We start from the raw sequence: 18,500 nt of genomic DNA, 5'->3' as shown, positions 1-18,500 counted from the left end.
AAACTACACAAAGACTATCCAGTGGAATAGTGTTCTTTAGAAATGTTAGTTATAGACTACAATGATTTGTATTAGCTATACAGAAATTATTAAAAAAAAAAAAAAAGCACTATTGGAAACAAAAAAGCAATAATTGAAATGCATGCTAAAATAACTTTATGATCTCAGAATTCAGCAGCTACAACTTTTTTTTTATGAAGAAGAGAGAAAGGAGTGGAATGAAGATACTTACTTCTAAATCTTGTACAAACATTTTGACATCAAGGAAGGCCATTTCCACAGGGACTGAAAATTTCCTATTGCTCCCATCAATAAAAGCTGTCAAATGGGCAACACCATCCAAGTATTCCTTCTTCATTTTGTCCAGTTCATCTGCTCGAGCATACTAAAAAAAATGTCAAGCACAAATGAGATATCTGGCAGTTAAGTAATGACTTGAGGCAACAAGCACATTTTTAATAATGGAAACTAATCTAACTTAGTTAGACATTAATTGCATTAGTTTCAGTGGTGCTGATAGTGAAAACAACAGCATTCATACAACAGGTCAGCCTTTAAAAATTCTGGATCATGTGGAACACACCAAACTGTCACGTGTTTCTAACCTAGAATAAACATCTCAATTGATTTCTCTTTACCTACAGTAATGACCAAATCATTCAGCAAAGAGAACATGAAAAGCTGAAAAAAGCTGAAGGATAAGGGAAATTTCAATAAAAAATGCTGGCTGAGGAAGAGCAAAAGCAGTTATTTTAAAGTGGAAAGAGCTACATGACATATTATAGCCAGCACATGAAAGAAGCTACATAAGCAAGGAAAAAGATATTTACATGCTGGACATTACTGTTTCCAGAGTGAATCACCCTGAGTATCATTATGAGAACATTCTGGTCACGAGTGGAGAAAACTTAAAATGATAAAAGATCAGTCATCACTTGCTTTTGCATTTACCTTGACTGCAATAGAAATAAATAATCATGCCAGTAAAGAAAATAGATTCAGCAACTTCAATTAGGCAATTGCTATTTAAAATCATTAGAAGAAGACAGAATTCTATTTAACTATAGCAAATATTTTTCTAATGTGTTTATGAGGTGTGAAATACTTCTCACTTCTCTTTGCTTTTTAAAGAGCAAATATAGGACCACTTGTTTTCCAATCACTTTAATCTCTTCCATGAGATGGAGTATTATTTTCATTTACTATCAGTGTCGCCTTCTGCACAAGATAGAAGGGATGTCTGAATAATCTAGGAAGAAAAATTAGCTAATTGACTTGTACTGCACCTACTTATGGCTGCACTATAATTTCATGCAACTTTCATAAGCAACAGAAATACTCATTTTCATCATTGTCGCTGTTCAGTATTGCAAAGCTTACAACAATACTACTTGAAATCAATATATTTCTTTGAAGAACATTAAAGGATATGCATAAATAATAATCACTGTATCCAGACAGAAAACAATAAAGAAAAACTACAATTTGCACTTGCTGAAAATGTCCAAAAAGAAGAAGTTGCATAACCAAAAGATAAACAGAGGAAAGGCTCCAAATGACATAAACAGCTACCAGGGATTAATTTCTAATTTAAGTAATGATAAATAGTCACTTCAATAAGTTGTCCTATAGTCCTGCCAGTGGAGCAAATCTGTCTTGCTTGCACAGAAATGACAAAGGAAATATTTGAAAGTAACAATAGAGAAAACACATACCTGCTTAACTTGCATAAACAACTCTCTCCATCTTCCATTTAGTAACAGTAGCTGCTGTTTAAGATCTCTGGAAATCGTCTCGTCACATGTTTCAATCAAAAAGTTACCAGCATCATTCATAGCTGTGTGCTGCTGGATCCAATGAGGTAAGTGCCGGAAGAAGTCCTGAAGAAGAAAATGAAAGTTCTTTTCTGAGACTTTTTTCAAATAGTCTTTAATGTAAATCATCAAACTGATATTTAATCACCAGCTATTGGCTTGATAAAACTCTGCAAACAGTTTTCCTCTGGAGCTTTTCATATCGGATGTGCCCTAATAGAATTTTAAGGTCTGTGAACGTAATCTATTACTGAATTAAACATTACCCACAAGTTTACTTAAAGCTCACTTTACTCCAATGAGTAGCTTCAGTTAAATTAATGGAACTCCTCCTGAAGAGAAAGCTCCATAACTGAAAACTCATTTAATTTCTGTCTTATGTTCAAATAATATAGGCTCATAATTATCTGAGCCATATCCAGACAGCAGAGAAATTCTTCCCCTTCTGTAAACCATATTCAACTTTCCTGGATATGGTACCTCAGAAGATATGAGAAGACTGATTCTTTAATTGCTGCTTCCTTCTATTTCAGGGTAGGTGAATGCGGATGAGAAGGGGACAGTTGTCACTAATTTATTTTTTCCCCCCCATGTCTCCAGTGAAACAACCTAAATAGCCCAGTCATAACCCTAAATGCTTCTGTGCATCTTATTGGAAGGTACACTCACATAAATTGGTAGAGAAGATAAACTCTCTCCCTTCTTTTTCCTCTTCAAGAGGATGAGCAAGTGTTCCCCAGGCAACTATCTCCAGGCACTATGACTATAGCTATACTAGTAAAGAAAACCGGACTCAATCACTGTCCCATGATTTTTCACATTTTCTCTGACATAGTTTTGGCTTGTCCCTGCTACCCTTCTCCTAAACAAGGCACAATTCAATGAATGGTGAATGGCAAGGACTGTTCCCCACAGAGGGAATCATGAGACCGTCTTCTTTTGAGGGAGAAAGATTAGCCAAAAAGGATGCAAGCTGAACCACAACACTTGATGAGCACTGACCCATCTTATTTATATCATTCTGCCCTATAATTCTAATGACAGCCCTGTGCAATCCTTTGCTTAGGCATACATGAAAAAAGTCCTGTCCAACTGTACTATAAGTCATCCCAAGTTTCAGAGCTACAATCCTGAAACTTTATAGTTTATACTTGTCAGAACTAATCAGCAATAAAACCACTTCTGGTACAGCCACAATGAAAATGTACAGGTGTTCTGTACTGATGTATCAGTGAATAGACATAATAGCCAGGCTTACCAGAAGTCAAGAAGGAAGGAAAAATAAAAAAAGAAAAAAGAAAAAAAGGAGTACATTATTCATGTCCTTGCACACACTTACTCTCACAAACCATTACCTCCCTCAGACCTTGCTGGAGAGTCTCTCCATTTAGAGAAGCCAACCTAAAGCATGTGTACAATTCGGACAAATTTTGAATACACTATAAAGCACACCTTATTCTCACTAAAAAATGATGCAGCCCTCTTTAGGGAAGTCCCCACATGAGATCTAGAAGCCCTCTGATAAACTTTTGGATACAACTGTTGGAGAAAAGTGTGGGAGAGTACAATTACAATGAGGTTATGACAGGAAATACTTAAGGGAAACCGCAAGTATACATAGGAGTTGTAGTTTGTTCATTAATATATTTGCTGCTAACTTCCTAGTGCTCATGCTGAAGACTGTATGACTGTTAATTGTACAAACCAATATAACTGTTGGTTATGGTCTTAAGAACCAAACATGTAAGTGAACATTATTGCTGTGTGGCGCTAGATTCAAAGTAACTTTTAAAAAGATGTATCTCAGTCTATAGGTAGATTATGTTACTTTTGAGTGATCTTTAACAGTTTTGAGGCAATTTCAAGAAGAAATTAGCATTTGGGGAAGAAGTGACAGGAAGAGTGGAAACAGCCCCAAACTGCACTGGAGAGGTTTTGTTTGAACATTAGGAGAAATTTCTTCACTGTAAGACCTGTCAGGCACTGGAACTGGCTGTCTGGGGAAGTGGCTGAATCATCATCCCTGGAGGTATTTAAAAGGCCTGTAGATGTGGTGCTTAGGGACACGGTTCAGCAGCAGACTTGATAGTGTTAGGTTAATGGTTAGACTTCACAATCTCAAGCATCTTTTCCAGCCTAAGCAGTTCTACACATTAGCACAGATGATGCCTTCCTTCACTGGGTGTGTGTTTCTATATACACTGCAGGTGTAAACACTGAAACTGCTATGATGAATGTGACAGTATGCCAGGAATTGAAACCTACCTCCCTCTTGTATGTGAATGCAAAACCATATCCCATGTTTCATAATTTAGAAAATACCCAGATACTTACACTATTAGTGCATACCTTTTTAGAATGTTCAGGTTGATTCAGCATTTTTTCAGCATCTTCCAGCCAAGCCTGTAGACTTGCCACAGTGCTGCTGTATCTGTCCCAATTAGCTATTACTTCTTCCAACATACTTCTTACACTTCTCACCTCTACTGAGAGGTTCCTCCACTGTGCTGTTGTTTCACTCATGAATTTCATCACATTCTCAACTTCTTCCACTAAGATACAGGAAAGACAGATTATTTTAGTTCATTATTATTTCTGTAAAGTTTAATTTTATGTTGCGCTTACTGATTCTCACCAGGGAATTATATTTTACAGCAACTTCTATTTCAGTAGACTTTTGTATACATATGTTCATTTCACAGCCCAATTTTAGTGCTGTGAGAAAGTCAACCTGTGAAGTAAGACTATGGAAAGTATATAAAGTGAGTGATACGTGAACACAATCACACTGCATATTCAGTGTAGTGTTCTCTTCCAGTCTATAATGAAACAAGAAAGTGTCCATCAAAAGGCAGAAAATAACAGAGATGTATAATGTACAAATATATTATGTCTGTATTGAAAATACTGAATGAAATTCTAATTTTCCTTCCACTGACTTCAAAACCAAACTGCTGCTAATTTCTTGCCATTTATTTTTCAGTATTTTCCTCACAACAAAGGAATAAGTGTGTCCTCGTCCCAGAAGAAAAAAGAAAGAAGAAAAAGAACCCATGAAGATCCTTAGACTTCATAAAACCTGCAGAGTACAGATAATTCAAAAAGTTAGCTAAGATGTAATTTGTACTAATTTGTAATTTGTACTCTAATTTGTACTGCTGTTTCTGAATTCATGTTAGTAGCTGCCCCATAGAAAAGAATTTGTTTGGTTTTTTTTCCTAATAGCATTGAATAAAACCACCAGTTTTATCATTTGTAAGTATACCTTACCAAAAATGTTTACTTCTGTAAGTGCCACCATAATCAACCTAAAAAAAATTTATATACAGTTTCTCTCCACATCTGCTAAATATTTTAGCATCTGCAGCAATCCTCCACAGAAAATATTGTGTTATTTCCTCAGCAGAGATTACAGTGATCTCATGTCTGCAACTATCCAGGTCAAATAGTGGCCTCATGCATTCACACTGAACTCAGCAATGTTCAGGAATTACAGGAGGCAGTTGTTGAATCAGCAACATATTTTTTTTTCCATGTACATTCATACTTCAACTATAATTTGGGTTCCTCGCAGAGGTTTTCACAGTTAATGAAGAATCTTCAATAAATCAGAGTATACTTTTGCTACAACAATGATACTGAGACCAACCGCCTATTTGTCTTTTCCCAGCAGATGAAGCCAAACCAGGGAGCATTTCCAGGCACCAGAACATGACTTTCAACACTCCTAATTTTGCCTCTGGTACACTTTTGACACAAATTAACAGCACTGAAAAAAATAATAATCAGAAGTTGTCATGGACTGTGGACTTCTACCATTAGGAAGCATGAACATGACCACCTTCTTCTGGAGATTAAGAAATCCCAACAGCAGGAAGACAGACTGCTTGGCACCAGCTGTCTTTACCCTAAGTAATACATGAAATTGCTACAGGCAATGATCTACCAGAGTAGTCTCTCTGGTGAACTGCAGCTGCTGTACATAGCTGCTTGCATGGCACAAACAAATATTGGATCTTTTTAGAGATGCTTATGCCAAACTGCTGTTCCCATGACCAAAGAAATGTAGGCATTTACCTGAACCATTTGCTTTGGCATACATTTCAGCTGCTCTTTTCAAGATCTGGTAAGTAACTTCATACTGCTCAAAGAACTTACTGTTTTCAATAACGGACTGAAAAGAAAAGAAAAACAAGCAAAGATGAAATAATGGCAAATATTAAGAATGAGGATATTTTCCATGAAATTACATCAGGAAAGTGATGACAACTTTAAACTTCATTATTCCTCCATTGATAATTTTCATCGTTATAAAATACTTACATTACCATCATTATAAAAGATACAAATTTCACCTTATCAAATTAGTGGCACATCAGAATCTCTGCTTACAGATGTAGTCTATTTACTTTGCATATGGAAAAATTACCTGGTTATTTAATATGTTCTCAGTTAGTCTAGCAGTTGCTGATTTGCAGAAACCAAGCAATTAGCTTTTTTAATGGAAACTTTTACACTGGAGTCCAAGTGGAATCAATTTAACTAAAAAAATCATCCACACAAGTCACCACAAAAATCCAATCCCATTAAACCAGTTAAATTTTTTAAATTGTTCCTGTATACTGAAAGGCAGGTTTCACTTTAAGAGATAAAAAACATTTGAGTTAGCCTTTAGCATTGCTTTACCTCTTTGCTAATCAATAAAAATAAGACTAAGTAAACAGTGCACAAAGAAATACTGCTTTTCCTAAGTGTGACACAGTGCTTTTCCTTTGTGGGTGATATTTTAGCTGTGCAATATGTAAAAGAGCAATGAATAATTTATCTGGAAATATTTTGGTCACAAAGTTTTGGGGTTTTATAATTTATGCCTCTTTACTCCTTATGGTATTGTCTCTTGGAAATGTTACTTCCTTTAAATGTGATATACAATTCTATACCTTGCATTATCACTGTTCAAAAAGAAAGAACCCCTGCTCTTTTATCTGACTTTTATCACCTTAACTAATGTACTTATCTAGAGTTTTGCAATGGTTTTGTTGCTTAAACCACCTCCCATGCCTCTTCAGTTACTGAGCTACAAAAACAAGGCAAGTATATTTCACGCAGGTCCACACAAGCTTTGAAATGTCAGAATAGACAAAATTCTGTGTGCACTAGGTGTGACATTTGTAAACTAGATTTCATAGGAGGTCAAAGTTCAATGTACTTTGAAGAGAAGAATTAGATTTTGTGCATTCATGCACCTACATAATATAAACATGAAAAACAGTTTTAAAATTTCATCTGCCAAACAGTATGTGTGTGTGTATATATATACATATATATATATATAATCTTCTAACTTTAACCTTTTGCAGTGCCTATGTCAAATTACCACAGTTACCTAGGGCACATGTTAGAAATGTATTTATAAACAAGGAAACATTTTACCCTGAACTAATATCTCAAAGATTTCATGAAAGAAACCAAAAGACTGCAACAAACTACTTATATAATACTCATCTTTTCAAAAACTAAATATAGACATTTCACTGATCAATATTGTCTCCTATCTGACAAGGTGCCTTTCCCCAAATCTGGATAGCGTATTGGTCTAATATAGCAATGCCAGTTCTATGGGTTAAAATCCAAGGATAATGGTACCTAACATCTCTACCATAGCTGAGACTCCAGTACAGTATATTTTTGGGGTTGATGGTGTGCAAATTATCCTGACCTATACTTCTCATATATGACAGACAAGTGAAAAGAAGATGGGATGCAGTAACAACCACCGCTTTATAAGTTACAGTACAAATAAATATTTTCCAGGCAAATGTTCTATCCAGATCCTAACCATACATGTTCCTAGAATGCTGACGTTATTCAGTCTGCTTTTTGGCAGACAAACAAACTTACATTTTTATCTCCTACTAATATAGCCACTGACTACAGCTTTCCTACGTAAGACTCCTAATTTACTGAAAGAGTAACACTTGGCTCTTGGTCCTAGAAAATTGCTCCCAGGTAAGTTGGAGCAAGTGAAGTCTCCTTCTATCACTGGACACCTGGAAGAAGCCAGATGTCAAGGCCATCAGGAATCAAACTGAGATCTATTTATCTACTGGTCTCAATTTCCTCATTTTCATGTGATGCAGCTTCATAAATGATGCAATGAAACATTTTCTTTCCCCTAACAACCATCTCAGCATTAGGGGTCTGAAGCACAAGAATAATTGAGGTAATCACAAACTGCAATACACAATGTTCAATTTAAGCAAAACATAAACAAAACCACCACCACCACCAAAAAGAAATTTATATACAATAATAACCCAAAAATCAAGCTATCCACTTCCTAATTTTTTTCCCCCTTGTCACCTTTTGGTAGTTTTTGTGATGGTCTTACAGAGTAAACAATTAGACTACAACTCCTAGACATCACACATCACTCCAGCAAATGTTATTTTAAAGAATCATCTGAATTTTGCAAAGCTTGTTTAAAACAAAGCTTAACTTCTGAATTTCCATTTGTCCCTAACTGTTAAAGTTTAAACATAGAAAGAGAAAAGTGTGAATAACAGATCTTCAGTTCTGTCTTTGCAGAGGAACTTTATTTAGTTTCAACTTTCTCTGCAGTGTCTTGGCTCTGAGTGGTTCTGTAACTCTATGAATTCTTTCACAACAATTTTCTCCTGGGCAAATTTCCTCATACAGATTAGACAGAAGTGGAAAAAATATTTAGCCATGACATGCTTTTGAAGGAATCCCTTACACTCTAATGTGGAAGTGCAGCAGTGGTACTGTTTTACCAGCAACTTGGCACTGCAAGTGTGGATTTAACAAGATACTTCATCACAAAACTGAAAGGGAACATATCAATTAGTATTTCTAAGTCAGTAGCCTCTGTTTCTTAAAATGATATATGGATGATGTGGAGCTGGAGCAACTTCTTACCAGAACAGGAATAAAGTAATGAATTGAATATACTAATTCTGAACAGAAGAAGAAAGCACATTCTTTTAGAGAATAAAATGATTCCCCTATCAGTATAGTATATTGAACAACTACACAGAGGCAGAATATCTTTCAGGATTTTTTTTCATCATTTGCACTATATAAAAAAAGTACTGTGGGGGAACTGAATGCCAAAATCAACCTCTATCCCAATGCTTAACCTGTGTATAGTCACTATAAAGTGCATCTATTCAGTTGTAAAAGATGAAATTAAGTTCTTTGGAATTGCTACCTAAGGCAAGTGAAAATCTAGAATTTTGAATTTCCAGATATGTTTTTTCAGTTGCTGGTCAGACAGGAGCTCGGACATTATTTCTGTGTTTCAAAAAATGGGGCAAGGAGAATCACTTTCACAGCATCACAGAATGCTAAGGGCTGGAAGGGTCCTTGAAAGATCATGTAGTCCAACCCTCCTGCCAGAGCAGCATCACCTATACCAGATCACACTGGAATGCATCCAGACAGGGAGACTTCACAACTCCCCTAGGCATCCTGTTTCAGTGTTCTGTCACCCTCACAGTGAAAAAGTTTCTCCTCATGTTTACATGGAACTTCCTGTACTTCAACTTCCACCCATTGCCCCTTGTCCTGTCATTGGGCACCACTAACAAGAGCCTGACATCTTCTTGGCACTCACCCTTTACATATTTATGTAATTTACATATTAAGGAGGTCACCCATCAGTCCCCTCTTCAAGCTAAAGAGGCCCAGCTCCTTCAGCCTTTCCTCATAAGGGAGATGTTCATTTCCTTTGTGGCTCTGTGTTGTACCCTTTCAAGCAGTTGCCTGTCCTTCCTGAACTGAGGGGCCCAAGCCTGGACACAAGATTCCAGATATGGCCTCACCAGGGCAGAGCTGAGAGGGAAGAGGACCTCTCTCAACCTACTGACCACACTCCTTCTCAGACACCCCAGGATACCATTGGCCTTCTTGGACACAAGGGTACATTGCTGGCTCATGGTCAACCTTCCATGCACTAGCACCCCCAGGTCCTTTTCCTCTTCACTGCTCTCCAACAGGTCAGTCCCCAGCCTATACTGGTATATGGGGTTCTTTCCCAGATGCAAGACTCTACACTTGCCCTTGCTGAATTTCACTCAGTTTCTCCCTGCCCAAATCTCCATCCTGTCTAAGTCTTGCTGAATGGCAGCACAATCCTTTGGTGTGTCGGCCACTTCACCCAGCTTGGTGTCATCAGCAGACTTGCTGACAGTGCACTCTGTGCCCTCATCCAGGCTGTTGATGAATATATTAAATAGTGTTGGTCCCAGTACTGACCCCTTAGGACCTTCACTAGATGCAGGCCTCCAATTAGACTCCATCCCATTGACCAGAACTCTGATTTCTTTCCTTCAACCAGCTCACAATCCACCTCACTACCTGATCATCCAGACCACACTTCCTCAGTTTAGCTGTGAGGATGCAGTGGGAGACAGTGTCAATTGCTTTACTGAAATCAAGATAAACCATGTCCACTACTCTACCATCATCTATCCACCAGTTTATGCACTCATAAAAGGGTATCATGTGTGTTAAACATGACTTCCCCTTGGTAAAACCATGTTGACTGCTCTTAATGACCCTCTTGTCCTTGATATGCCTAAGGACAGCACCAAGGACGAGTTGCTTTGTTACCTTCCTGGGATGGAGCCCGGAAAGGTACTTTTTAGCCTTTTGACTAAACTTTTTCCATGGGAAAGACCTCTGACAAGATATTACATAAAAATGCAGTCATAAAGTTGATGATTGGCAAGCCTCATTTCTTTTTCTGGTTGTGGGTGGTGGTTTGTTTGTTGCTTTGTTTCCCAACACCACACCACCCCCCACCCCCCCAATTTCCAGCAATCTTAAATATAAATATTTAAAAAACAGTTATAGAAAGACAGAAACTCCAACTTACAATATAATTTTGAAGGAGTAGCTCCACAGACTCTCGCCTTCCATATTTGATAATCCATGATTTTAACTTTGATTCTGCAAGGACTAAGAGTGACAGTAGACGATACTTCAGTTCCAGAAACTCCATCTTCAACAGATGGAGCTCAGATGAAGAGACAACAAAATTAAACCTATGAAATGAATCACACTATAGTAAAATAACAGCAACATTCATTTTTGTAGGAGAGACTGAAAGCTTTAGTAATAGTTTAGATATATTTCTTATCTTTCACTGAATTCAGTCTACAAACATTTAATTATGTAAGATGATAATTCTGATGACAGCTTTTAAGTAGCAAATTAACTGCATTTCTGTTTATTCAAATAGAGCATTGATTTACATCTGATACTAAGTTTTGTAAAGTCATTTTTCTTTCTTTTTCTAGATGCATCCTGGCTGTTGTTACATAACATTTCTTCCAGGGACAAGTAATAGCAGGATCAATGTAAAAAAGTATTCCCTTCCAAAACCTATAGCTTGTTTTGATTCTCATCAATCCTTAAAGCCTTAGGCTTTTCAGTATATTTTTATGCATATTCTAGGAGGTTTTTCCTTCCAATTTTTTCATGCCTGCCACTAAGAAACATAATTAGAGAGTGACTGCTATGTGAACAGATTAAAAAGCAAACAGGTTCCCTTTCATTCACAGAGGATTTATATTTCAGATTCAAAGCCTTACCTCTCTGCCATATCCTCTAATTGGTCAGATGGAACAGGAACTCCGTTAACAGACCTGGCTCTGTGGATCTCATGGAATGCCTTTTTGTGACCATCTATGTTTTTCAGCAGATCCTGATTTGATTTTAAGAAAGAGAGTGAGCGGGAGGGAACAGAGTGAGACAGAGAAAGAGAGAAGGCTCACAGTAGGCTAACTAATAAGCACAATTTTAAGCCTGCACTGATGACTCAATGTAGTTAACTATTTGATCATGCTTTCTCATTTGCATGCAAGGTTATGCATACCACAAAAGCATTTACATCAACCTGAACATTTCCACAGGGAACCCCCTTATAAAATGCTCTACTAAAGCTGTTTCTAATAATTATGGAAGATTTTAAACACTGCAAAGGTTTAACACAACAAGAAATCTTAACTATTAAATAATCCCTGAACTTCAGTCTGAATACTCCAACATCACAACAGCATAATCTTGGTAAATCTTCTCTTTACATGCTTCTAACAGATACTAACCTTTATTAAGTACAGATTCAAATTTTCAGCAATTAATCTGCTCCACTATACACCGGCAGACGACCCATAGCTCCTTATGCAAATACATATCCAGTATTTAGTAACTTTTCACTCTTTCAGCATCAAAAGGTTTCAGGATTGCTCTCGCTATATTACACAAGTGAATGCAGAATGTGGTACCCGCGCTGCATTTGTGTGATAAGAATTTTACCAGCAAAAACCTTACAGCAGAGCACATTTCAACTGTAACTAAGCAACACTGCTTCAAACGGCTTCCTGGAGATTACATATTAAAATGAATGACTGGCAGCAGTCTTCAAAGAGAAACCGTAACAATAACACGCCAAGTCTCCAGTGGCTGACACGACACAGAACAGTGCATAATTTACTGCATACAGACACCTCCTGGCATAAAGTACTCTGAAGCCTAGTAACCAAGGAAATTATGCAAAGGTCCCCCTTTCTCACCTGAAGGAACAAAATGTAGGTTTGTATATTGATCACAGATGTCTGTTTATTCCTTCGTGCTGATGAAAGGTTTCTCTCTAATCAACACCCAGTATTTACAGAGCAGAAATTAATGGTAATTCATTGGCTCAGCTCACTAAATGATCCCACCAGCCCCATCAACCCACCTGTATTTTTATTGTTTTCCACTTCAGCCAACACCTTGTTGTGAACAGAAATATATTAGGCTTTCTCAGATGCAAGTGATGCATTGATGTACCATGGTGAAAAATTTAGTGAGGGGAACCTGTGACTAACATTCATGTAAAGACTTGGAACAAGTATCTCAGCTGGCTGCATTTGAGACCTCGCCGGCCAGAAAGGGATGTTCCTAACATGCATTGGCTAGTCAAAACAAACCCCAGTAGTTTCATATAACATCAGCTGAAAGCCCAAGAAAACTTTTATATAGTATTCTCATGAAGTGAAATCCTGCTCTGCAAAATGACCCTCAACAAGCACAGGTATTATTCTTAGTTTCTGGATCTTGGTGGCAGTATTAACCAAAATAAACTGAAGTTATTTTCTGTTTCCATGAAGGTTTATCTAAATGAGATGATACATTTGGTATTAGCTTCAAAATGGCCATAAGCTATAAAATTCACTAAAATGACCCATTGTCAGATGAGACAAAGTGATGATGTCATCTGAACAAAACTGTAACAAACCAACACCAATAACAACCTAGGAAACAAGGACTGAAAAAAGACATTAACCCATCTCTGGTACCATCAAAACCACATTAGGATTCTCCTGTGCAAAGCTGAACAACAAAATAAACTCCAAAACCTGATATAATCACACATACTGCTTCTCAGAGCTTTTGCCATCCCATTCTCATGGGAAAACTACTCTCGGCACAGACTAACCTAAATCAAAGTTTATTTGTTGACACAAAAATCCCTTACCACAGCATTTCTGATGAAAAAACAAGAGAGCTTAGGGCACATTCTTTTTGGATTTCTTATGAATGTATCAAAAGGAAGTCTGTAGTGTTCACATTATAAGAACAGAAAAGTGTTTGACTTGCATTTTCAAACAAATGTTAAACCTTATGAATCCTGAAACATTTGGGATTACAAGAAAGTTAATGACCTTGAGAATTACAAGAGACTATACCTTGAAGGAAAACAGCATCTTCCTCATAGATTTTAATAATGCCTTGGTTAAATTTTATTAGCCACCACTTAAGTCCAAAAAGCTGCCACTATTGTAATAAAAAGTAATCAGAAGACCAAACTTATTTTCCAGAAAACTAGAATTGTCTGTAACAGCTGAGTCAAGATGACTACACAACTTGTCAGCTTTTCATTATATGGCATTAATTCTTTAAGAGAAACCTCACCCATACCCTAAAGACAAAAATAACAAGACCACAATTGAGTTTTAAAACAGTAGTGTGACAGAGGGGGGAAAAAAGGCAATATAAACTAAACTTCAACTCCGCAAAGAATGGCAAAGTTTTGTTTGTTTCCTGTTTACCACAGCAGAGGGGACTTTTTCCCCTAGTACATATCACCTGCACTGACTAGAAGCTTTTCCTCTCTTTTCTGTTTCACCTGTTTCACCTGTTTCTGTTTCACCTATTGGTTGATCAATGTACCCAACTTCTGGTTCTATAGAATATCACCCAACAGCAATCCTGAAACAGGGGAACATTTAAAATATTAATACTGGATATCTTGCAGATAAAAGAAGTAGGAGCATTCAAAAGCAATTTTAAATATTGCTTGTAAGATACACATGTATCACAGTTCAAGTCATCACTAAAAGACAGCTAGTTTTAGCTACCATCAAGATGACACCACCCACAGAAACTAGAAATAAAATTATTTCCTTGTACAGTGTGGAGCATTTACAGCTCTGGAAATAACAATGTATAATGCACAGAATTAATGCTTGTAGATCTACCTTATGTTGTTCAAGCTTCCGGTGTATTGTATTTGCTGTTTCTTCATGAGCTTGGTGAACAGTTACTTCCTCCCTCAGAGCAGCTTCTGCTCGATAAAGCCAAGCCCCTATAGCCCCCAAGGGTGCAGGAAGAGATTTATCAAGCTGTATGTGCCAATCAAGTAGCTAGGAAATAAAATAAGAGGGCTGAAATTTCTTCCTCACTTAATTATACAAACAAGTACCTTAGGATTTTATACTGGTAAGACCAAAACCCCCAGAAATAGAGTATGTTTGAGACATAAACGTAGGCATGTTATGTCACATTAGTTCTGAAATTAAAGCATTCTCACAGGCAACAAAATCTCTATAAGGATTCACTGATTCACATATTTCCCTTCCAGAATAGTGAGCCAACCACATATAAACTGAAACAACTGATAAGCTAGAGATCTGGAATTTCTTTAGTTAACAGGCACAGCAAGGCATGTGAGACCTTCTTTCACTTAATATCATTTATGTCATGGTCTTGCATAAATTATTTTTATCCCTGTTTTGAATATAGTGTTTCTGTCTAACACGCAAATGAGTCTAAAAATGTTGTGGAGTTGAGAATATAGAAGTAAAACATTGAATCTTATTGGTAATCCTAGTTTTGGGAGTGAAAAAATAATAAAAATTATGTCAAAACTCCAGAATATTTTTAAACAGGTCCTCTATTAAATCTATGATATTTTAAGAAATACTGATCAATATACACTGCAAAACAATGACTCAATAACTTATTAGGGAATAAGATGCTTGGGATTTTTCATTCAATTGCTACAAGATTACTATCACAAATACTATTATTAATCTTTTACTATTGCCACAAGGTAAAAAATAGCAGTAAAGCCTCATTTAATGGTAACATATCCAGCATTCCACTGATTTCTTTTTAAAGTTATATTAAAAACATTATATGACCATTTTTCAGGTAACTAGGAATTGACATTAAAAGTACATTTCAAGGGAACACTGTGCATTATTTTATCAACAATGTTTTGAGCTTGTTTAAGCACTGCTAAGCACTTTCAAACAGAGGAAATCTCAAAGCACAGTCATTTTCTTAAAGTTCATATTTTATGTTTGAATAATCTTAAATATGTTAGTGCAGTAAATGTCAAAACATATGCAAAGTAATTCAATGGTGATAGAAACTTGGTCCATTTTTAGGTACCTAATGTCTAATAACATAAACAGTAAACAGGTGTCTACATGATTTGAAATTCTCATCCTCCATTTAATTAAAAATATACAGTGAGATAATTTTCAACTTACCCTGGAAGAAACTCTCTCCCATGCTTGTTTCACCATAGCTTGATCAAGTGATAATTTTCCATCTTTCCTTAATGACTGGGTTGCAAGTTCAATCTGCTTCCTTTTTACCTCATATTGTACTCTGAAATGCTTAAATGACTGCAAAAAGAGAAAAACAAATCAATATAGTACAAAGACAAAGTATTAAATTATTCTACATTGATGGAGTAGTAAAACATACAGCAATTTTTTTACTGATAGAGTTCTATTCCTTCTAAAGAGAAACAGCAGTAAAGTTGTATATTTACACTGAAATGCATTTTATTAAAGGTTATAAAAGACTATAGAATCATCCAGGGAAATATAGGTAGAACTTGTATAGTTCCCTTCAGTTATCAAATGCTTGAACAATATATGAAAGGAAACAATATCAAATAAACTAGCATACAAATGAAATGCTACTTGGGACAGAGAGTGGCTGATTTCAGAGAAGAGCTGAGCTTCAGGAGAAAATTTAGGCCAAAATTTCTATTGTCAGTGCAGGTATTAACCTTTGAGAGAGAGGTTAAAAATTCTCTAAGCCCTGGCCTTTGTACCTGTCACCTCAAACAGCCTTCAGTCCTACCTACTATCAGAGCTATATCATGCAGGATGTGGAAGGACTCACTTCTAACTAGGACAGTCCTTCTTCACACTGCTAGAAAAAGCTCTGTGTTAGGGAAACCATCTGTGCACTGCTCTGTGTGGCAAAGCTGGAGATGACATTAGAATTCTTCCACCAGTAAAAGGCAAGGCAGTTTGTGTCCTTATTTCTTTAAGCTACAGTATATTGACTTGTGTATATACAGACCACAGAAAATAGTGTAGTACGTGTTATACACAGTGATGACAATAATGTCTTACACAAATTTTTCTGTATTGCTTACCTGGTATTTCTCCTGTAAGCTTGTTTCTGCCACCTGTGCTCGGGCTAAGTCTCTTTCAAATTGTTCTGCCCACACTTTTAGGTCTCTCAGCATCAGTCTGTCTTCCCTCTATGATTTAGTACAGTACACACAAAAAAAAAATTGTCTATTAGGAGAGGCGTCAGCTGTAGTCCACAAACTAACATCTCTGTAGCCAGTCAAGGCCATTAGTTGTAGTGAAAGCCAATGGAATATCTGGGCCTAATTCTCTCATCACTTAACATCATACAATCTAATTGTAAAGCGCTTCCTGAGTGTAAGAGAACTGAATTTTACAGTGGTGAAATCATGATGATTTGGGGCATGGCAGTGTCAGAGAGACTATTTCAGTTCTCATCTGATGTTAAATGAACAGAACGTTCATACACCTCAACAGTTAATTGTAGAAATTCATTGAGTTGAGACAGGAAATTATTTTATCATCTTTTAGCTAGTCTGCTATTGCTGGAGAAAAAGGAAAAAAAAAATGAAAGAAAGAAAAAAGCTATTTTTCTGGGTGACTTCAGGGCAATTCTTGACTTCAAGCTCCACAAGCTCCAAGATCAGAAAAGAAATAAAGGAAATCCCAATTTTATTAAGTTTCATTTCCTTCCATGCATTTTTATGAATGTGAAGAACAGCTTATTTGGTTCACTTTTGCTTCAACACTTCAGTCTGTTGTGGCACTATTTGCAGGGCTAAGTTCTCTGCAGAATTCAGTGGTTTGGCAGTGAATAGAAGAATACAAACAGGAAATCTCAGCTCTATGAGCATGCTACATGAGAAGCTTGCCAGGTAATAGAAACATCTTTGTGCACTGTGCTAAGTAGGCTAATCAAGTACGATATGTCTGTCTCAAATTTCCAACTAATCAGAAGCCACTCTTTGAAACCAAAGAAGCCATATTACTGTAAAATTTGTCAAAACCAGAACTATCAAAGCAAACAAATGCAACACCACATCACATGAGTTAATAACCTAAAATGAATGATTAAATTTCAAGAATCACATGAGAGAAGAAAAACTTTACTATGTGATGAAGAGGAATAGCCACTGACTGCATTTAAGAAACTACTTTCTTTTGAGAAAAGATCCTACACTGGGAAAGAAGCCAATTAAAGGCAATACCAAACTATGTCTGTTAATGGATTCAAAGTCTTACAACAATCCTACTAACTGAAACCTGAAGCAAGATATTCTTGATGTCAGGGAGTAAGTATACTACACACAGCATTGTGTAGTTCACATCGTATGTTCAGTTTTGTAAAAGGCTGTGCTGCAAGTTATTATCACTGAGAATCACCTCTCGAAGGTAAGCATCTTTGTGGCGGCAACTTCATACAGCAATGTGTGCAAAATAGTTATTTTACAAAATTCCTGTCAATGTAACTTAACAATGGCTAAACCTGGGTCTGACCAAGTAATTTTGAACTAGGATATCATAGGAATCAAGAACACCTCTAAAGTACCTAAAGAACACAGGAACGGTCACACCCCTCTTAAATCACATACCATGTCTCTGACATTAAATTAAAAGTTAACAAGTGGCATTCAGCTTGATGTAATGTTTGCTATTTATACCTTTTTTTTTTTTTTTAATAAATGCTTAAATGCAGAAGACATAGGTGTTTCCACAACTGCCTAATGGACTGCTGTTAAACACAGTGTGCAACAATGCACTTCGTTTTAATTTATTCCTCCATTTTCACAGGTTTCCAGTTCAGTGCATCATTTATCACCTGCTAACTTGGTTTTCTGCTCCTTGGTAGATACAAAAGCATTTTGAAGTCTCAGTTTGGGTAATCCAACATTAAAGTATCATTTTCATCTGAACTGGTTGAAGGAAAGAAGTCAGAGTTGTGGTCAATGGGACAGAGTCTAGTTGGAGGCCTGCATTTGGTGGAGGTCCTAAGGGG

At 36.6% G+C, this 18,500-nt stretch overlaps 1 protein-coding gene across 1 annotated transcript in view; it reads right to left on the bottom strand.

Moving 5' to 3' along the window:
• SYNE1 (spectrin repeat containing nuclear envelope protein 1) overlaps positions 1-18,500 on the bottom strand; it is a 259,224-nt gene that overhangs the window by 213,984 nt on the left and 26,740 nt on the right. Inside the window, exons 11-19 of the mRNA XM_054162702.1 lie at positions 16,567-16,674; positions 15,662-15,799; positions 14,363-14,527; positions 11,432-11,544; positions 10,714-10,882; positions 5,892-5,988; positions 4,164-4,366; positions 1,716-1,880; positions 233-385 (exon numbers count right to left, since the gene is read on the bottom strand). Coding sequence (XP_054018677.1) covers positions 233-385; positions 1,716-1,880; positions 4,164-4,366; positions 5,892-5,988; positions 10,714-10,882; positions 11,432-11,544; positions 14,363-14,527; positions 15,662-15,799; positions 16,567-16,674 — 1,311 coding nt within the window. The remainder of the gene's footprint in view (positions 1-232; positions 386-1,715; positions 1,881-4,163; positions 4,367-5,891; positions 5,989-10,713; positions 10,883-11,431; positions 11,545-14,362; positions 14,528-15,661; positions 15,800-16,566; positions 16,675-18,500) is intronic.

The sequence above is a fragment of the Dryobates pubescens genome, chromosome 6 (genome assembly GCF_014839835.1).
Source record: "Dryobates pubescens isolate bDryPub1 chromosome 6, bDryPub1.pri, whole genome shotgun sequence".
Lineage (NCBI taxonomy): Eukaryota > Metazoa > Chordata > Aves > Piciformes > Picidae > Dryobates > Dryobates pubescens.
This window is presented reverse-complemented; position numbering and strand designations above follow the sequence as displayed.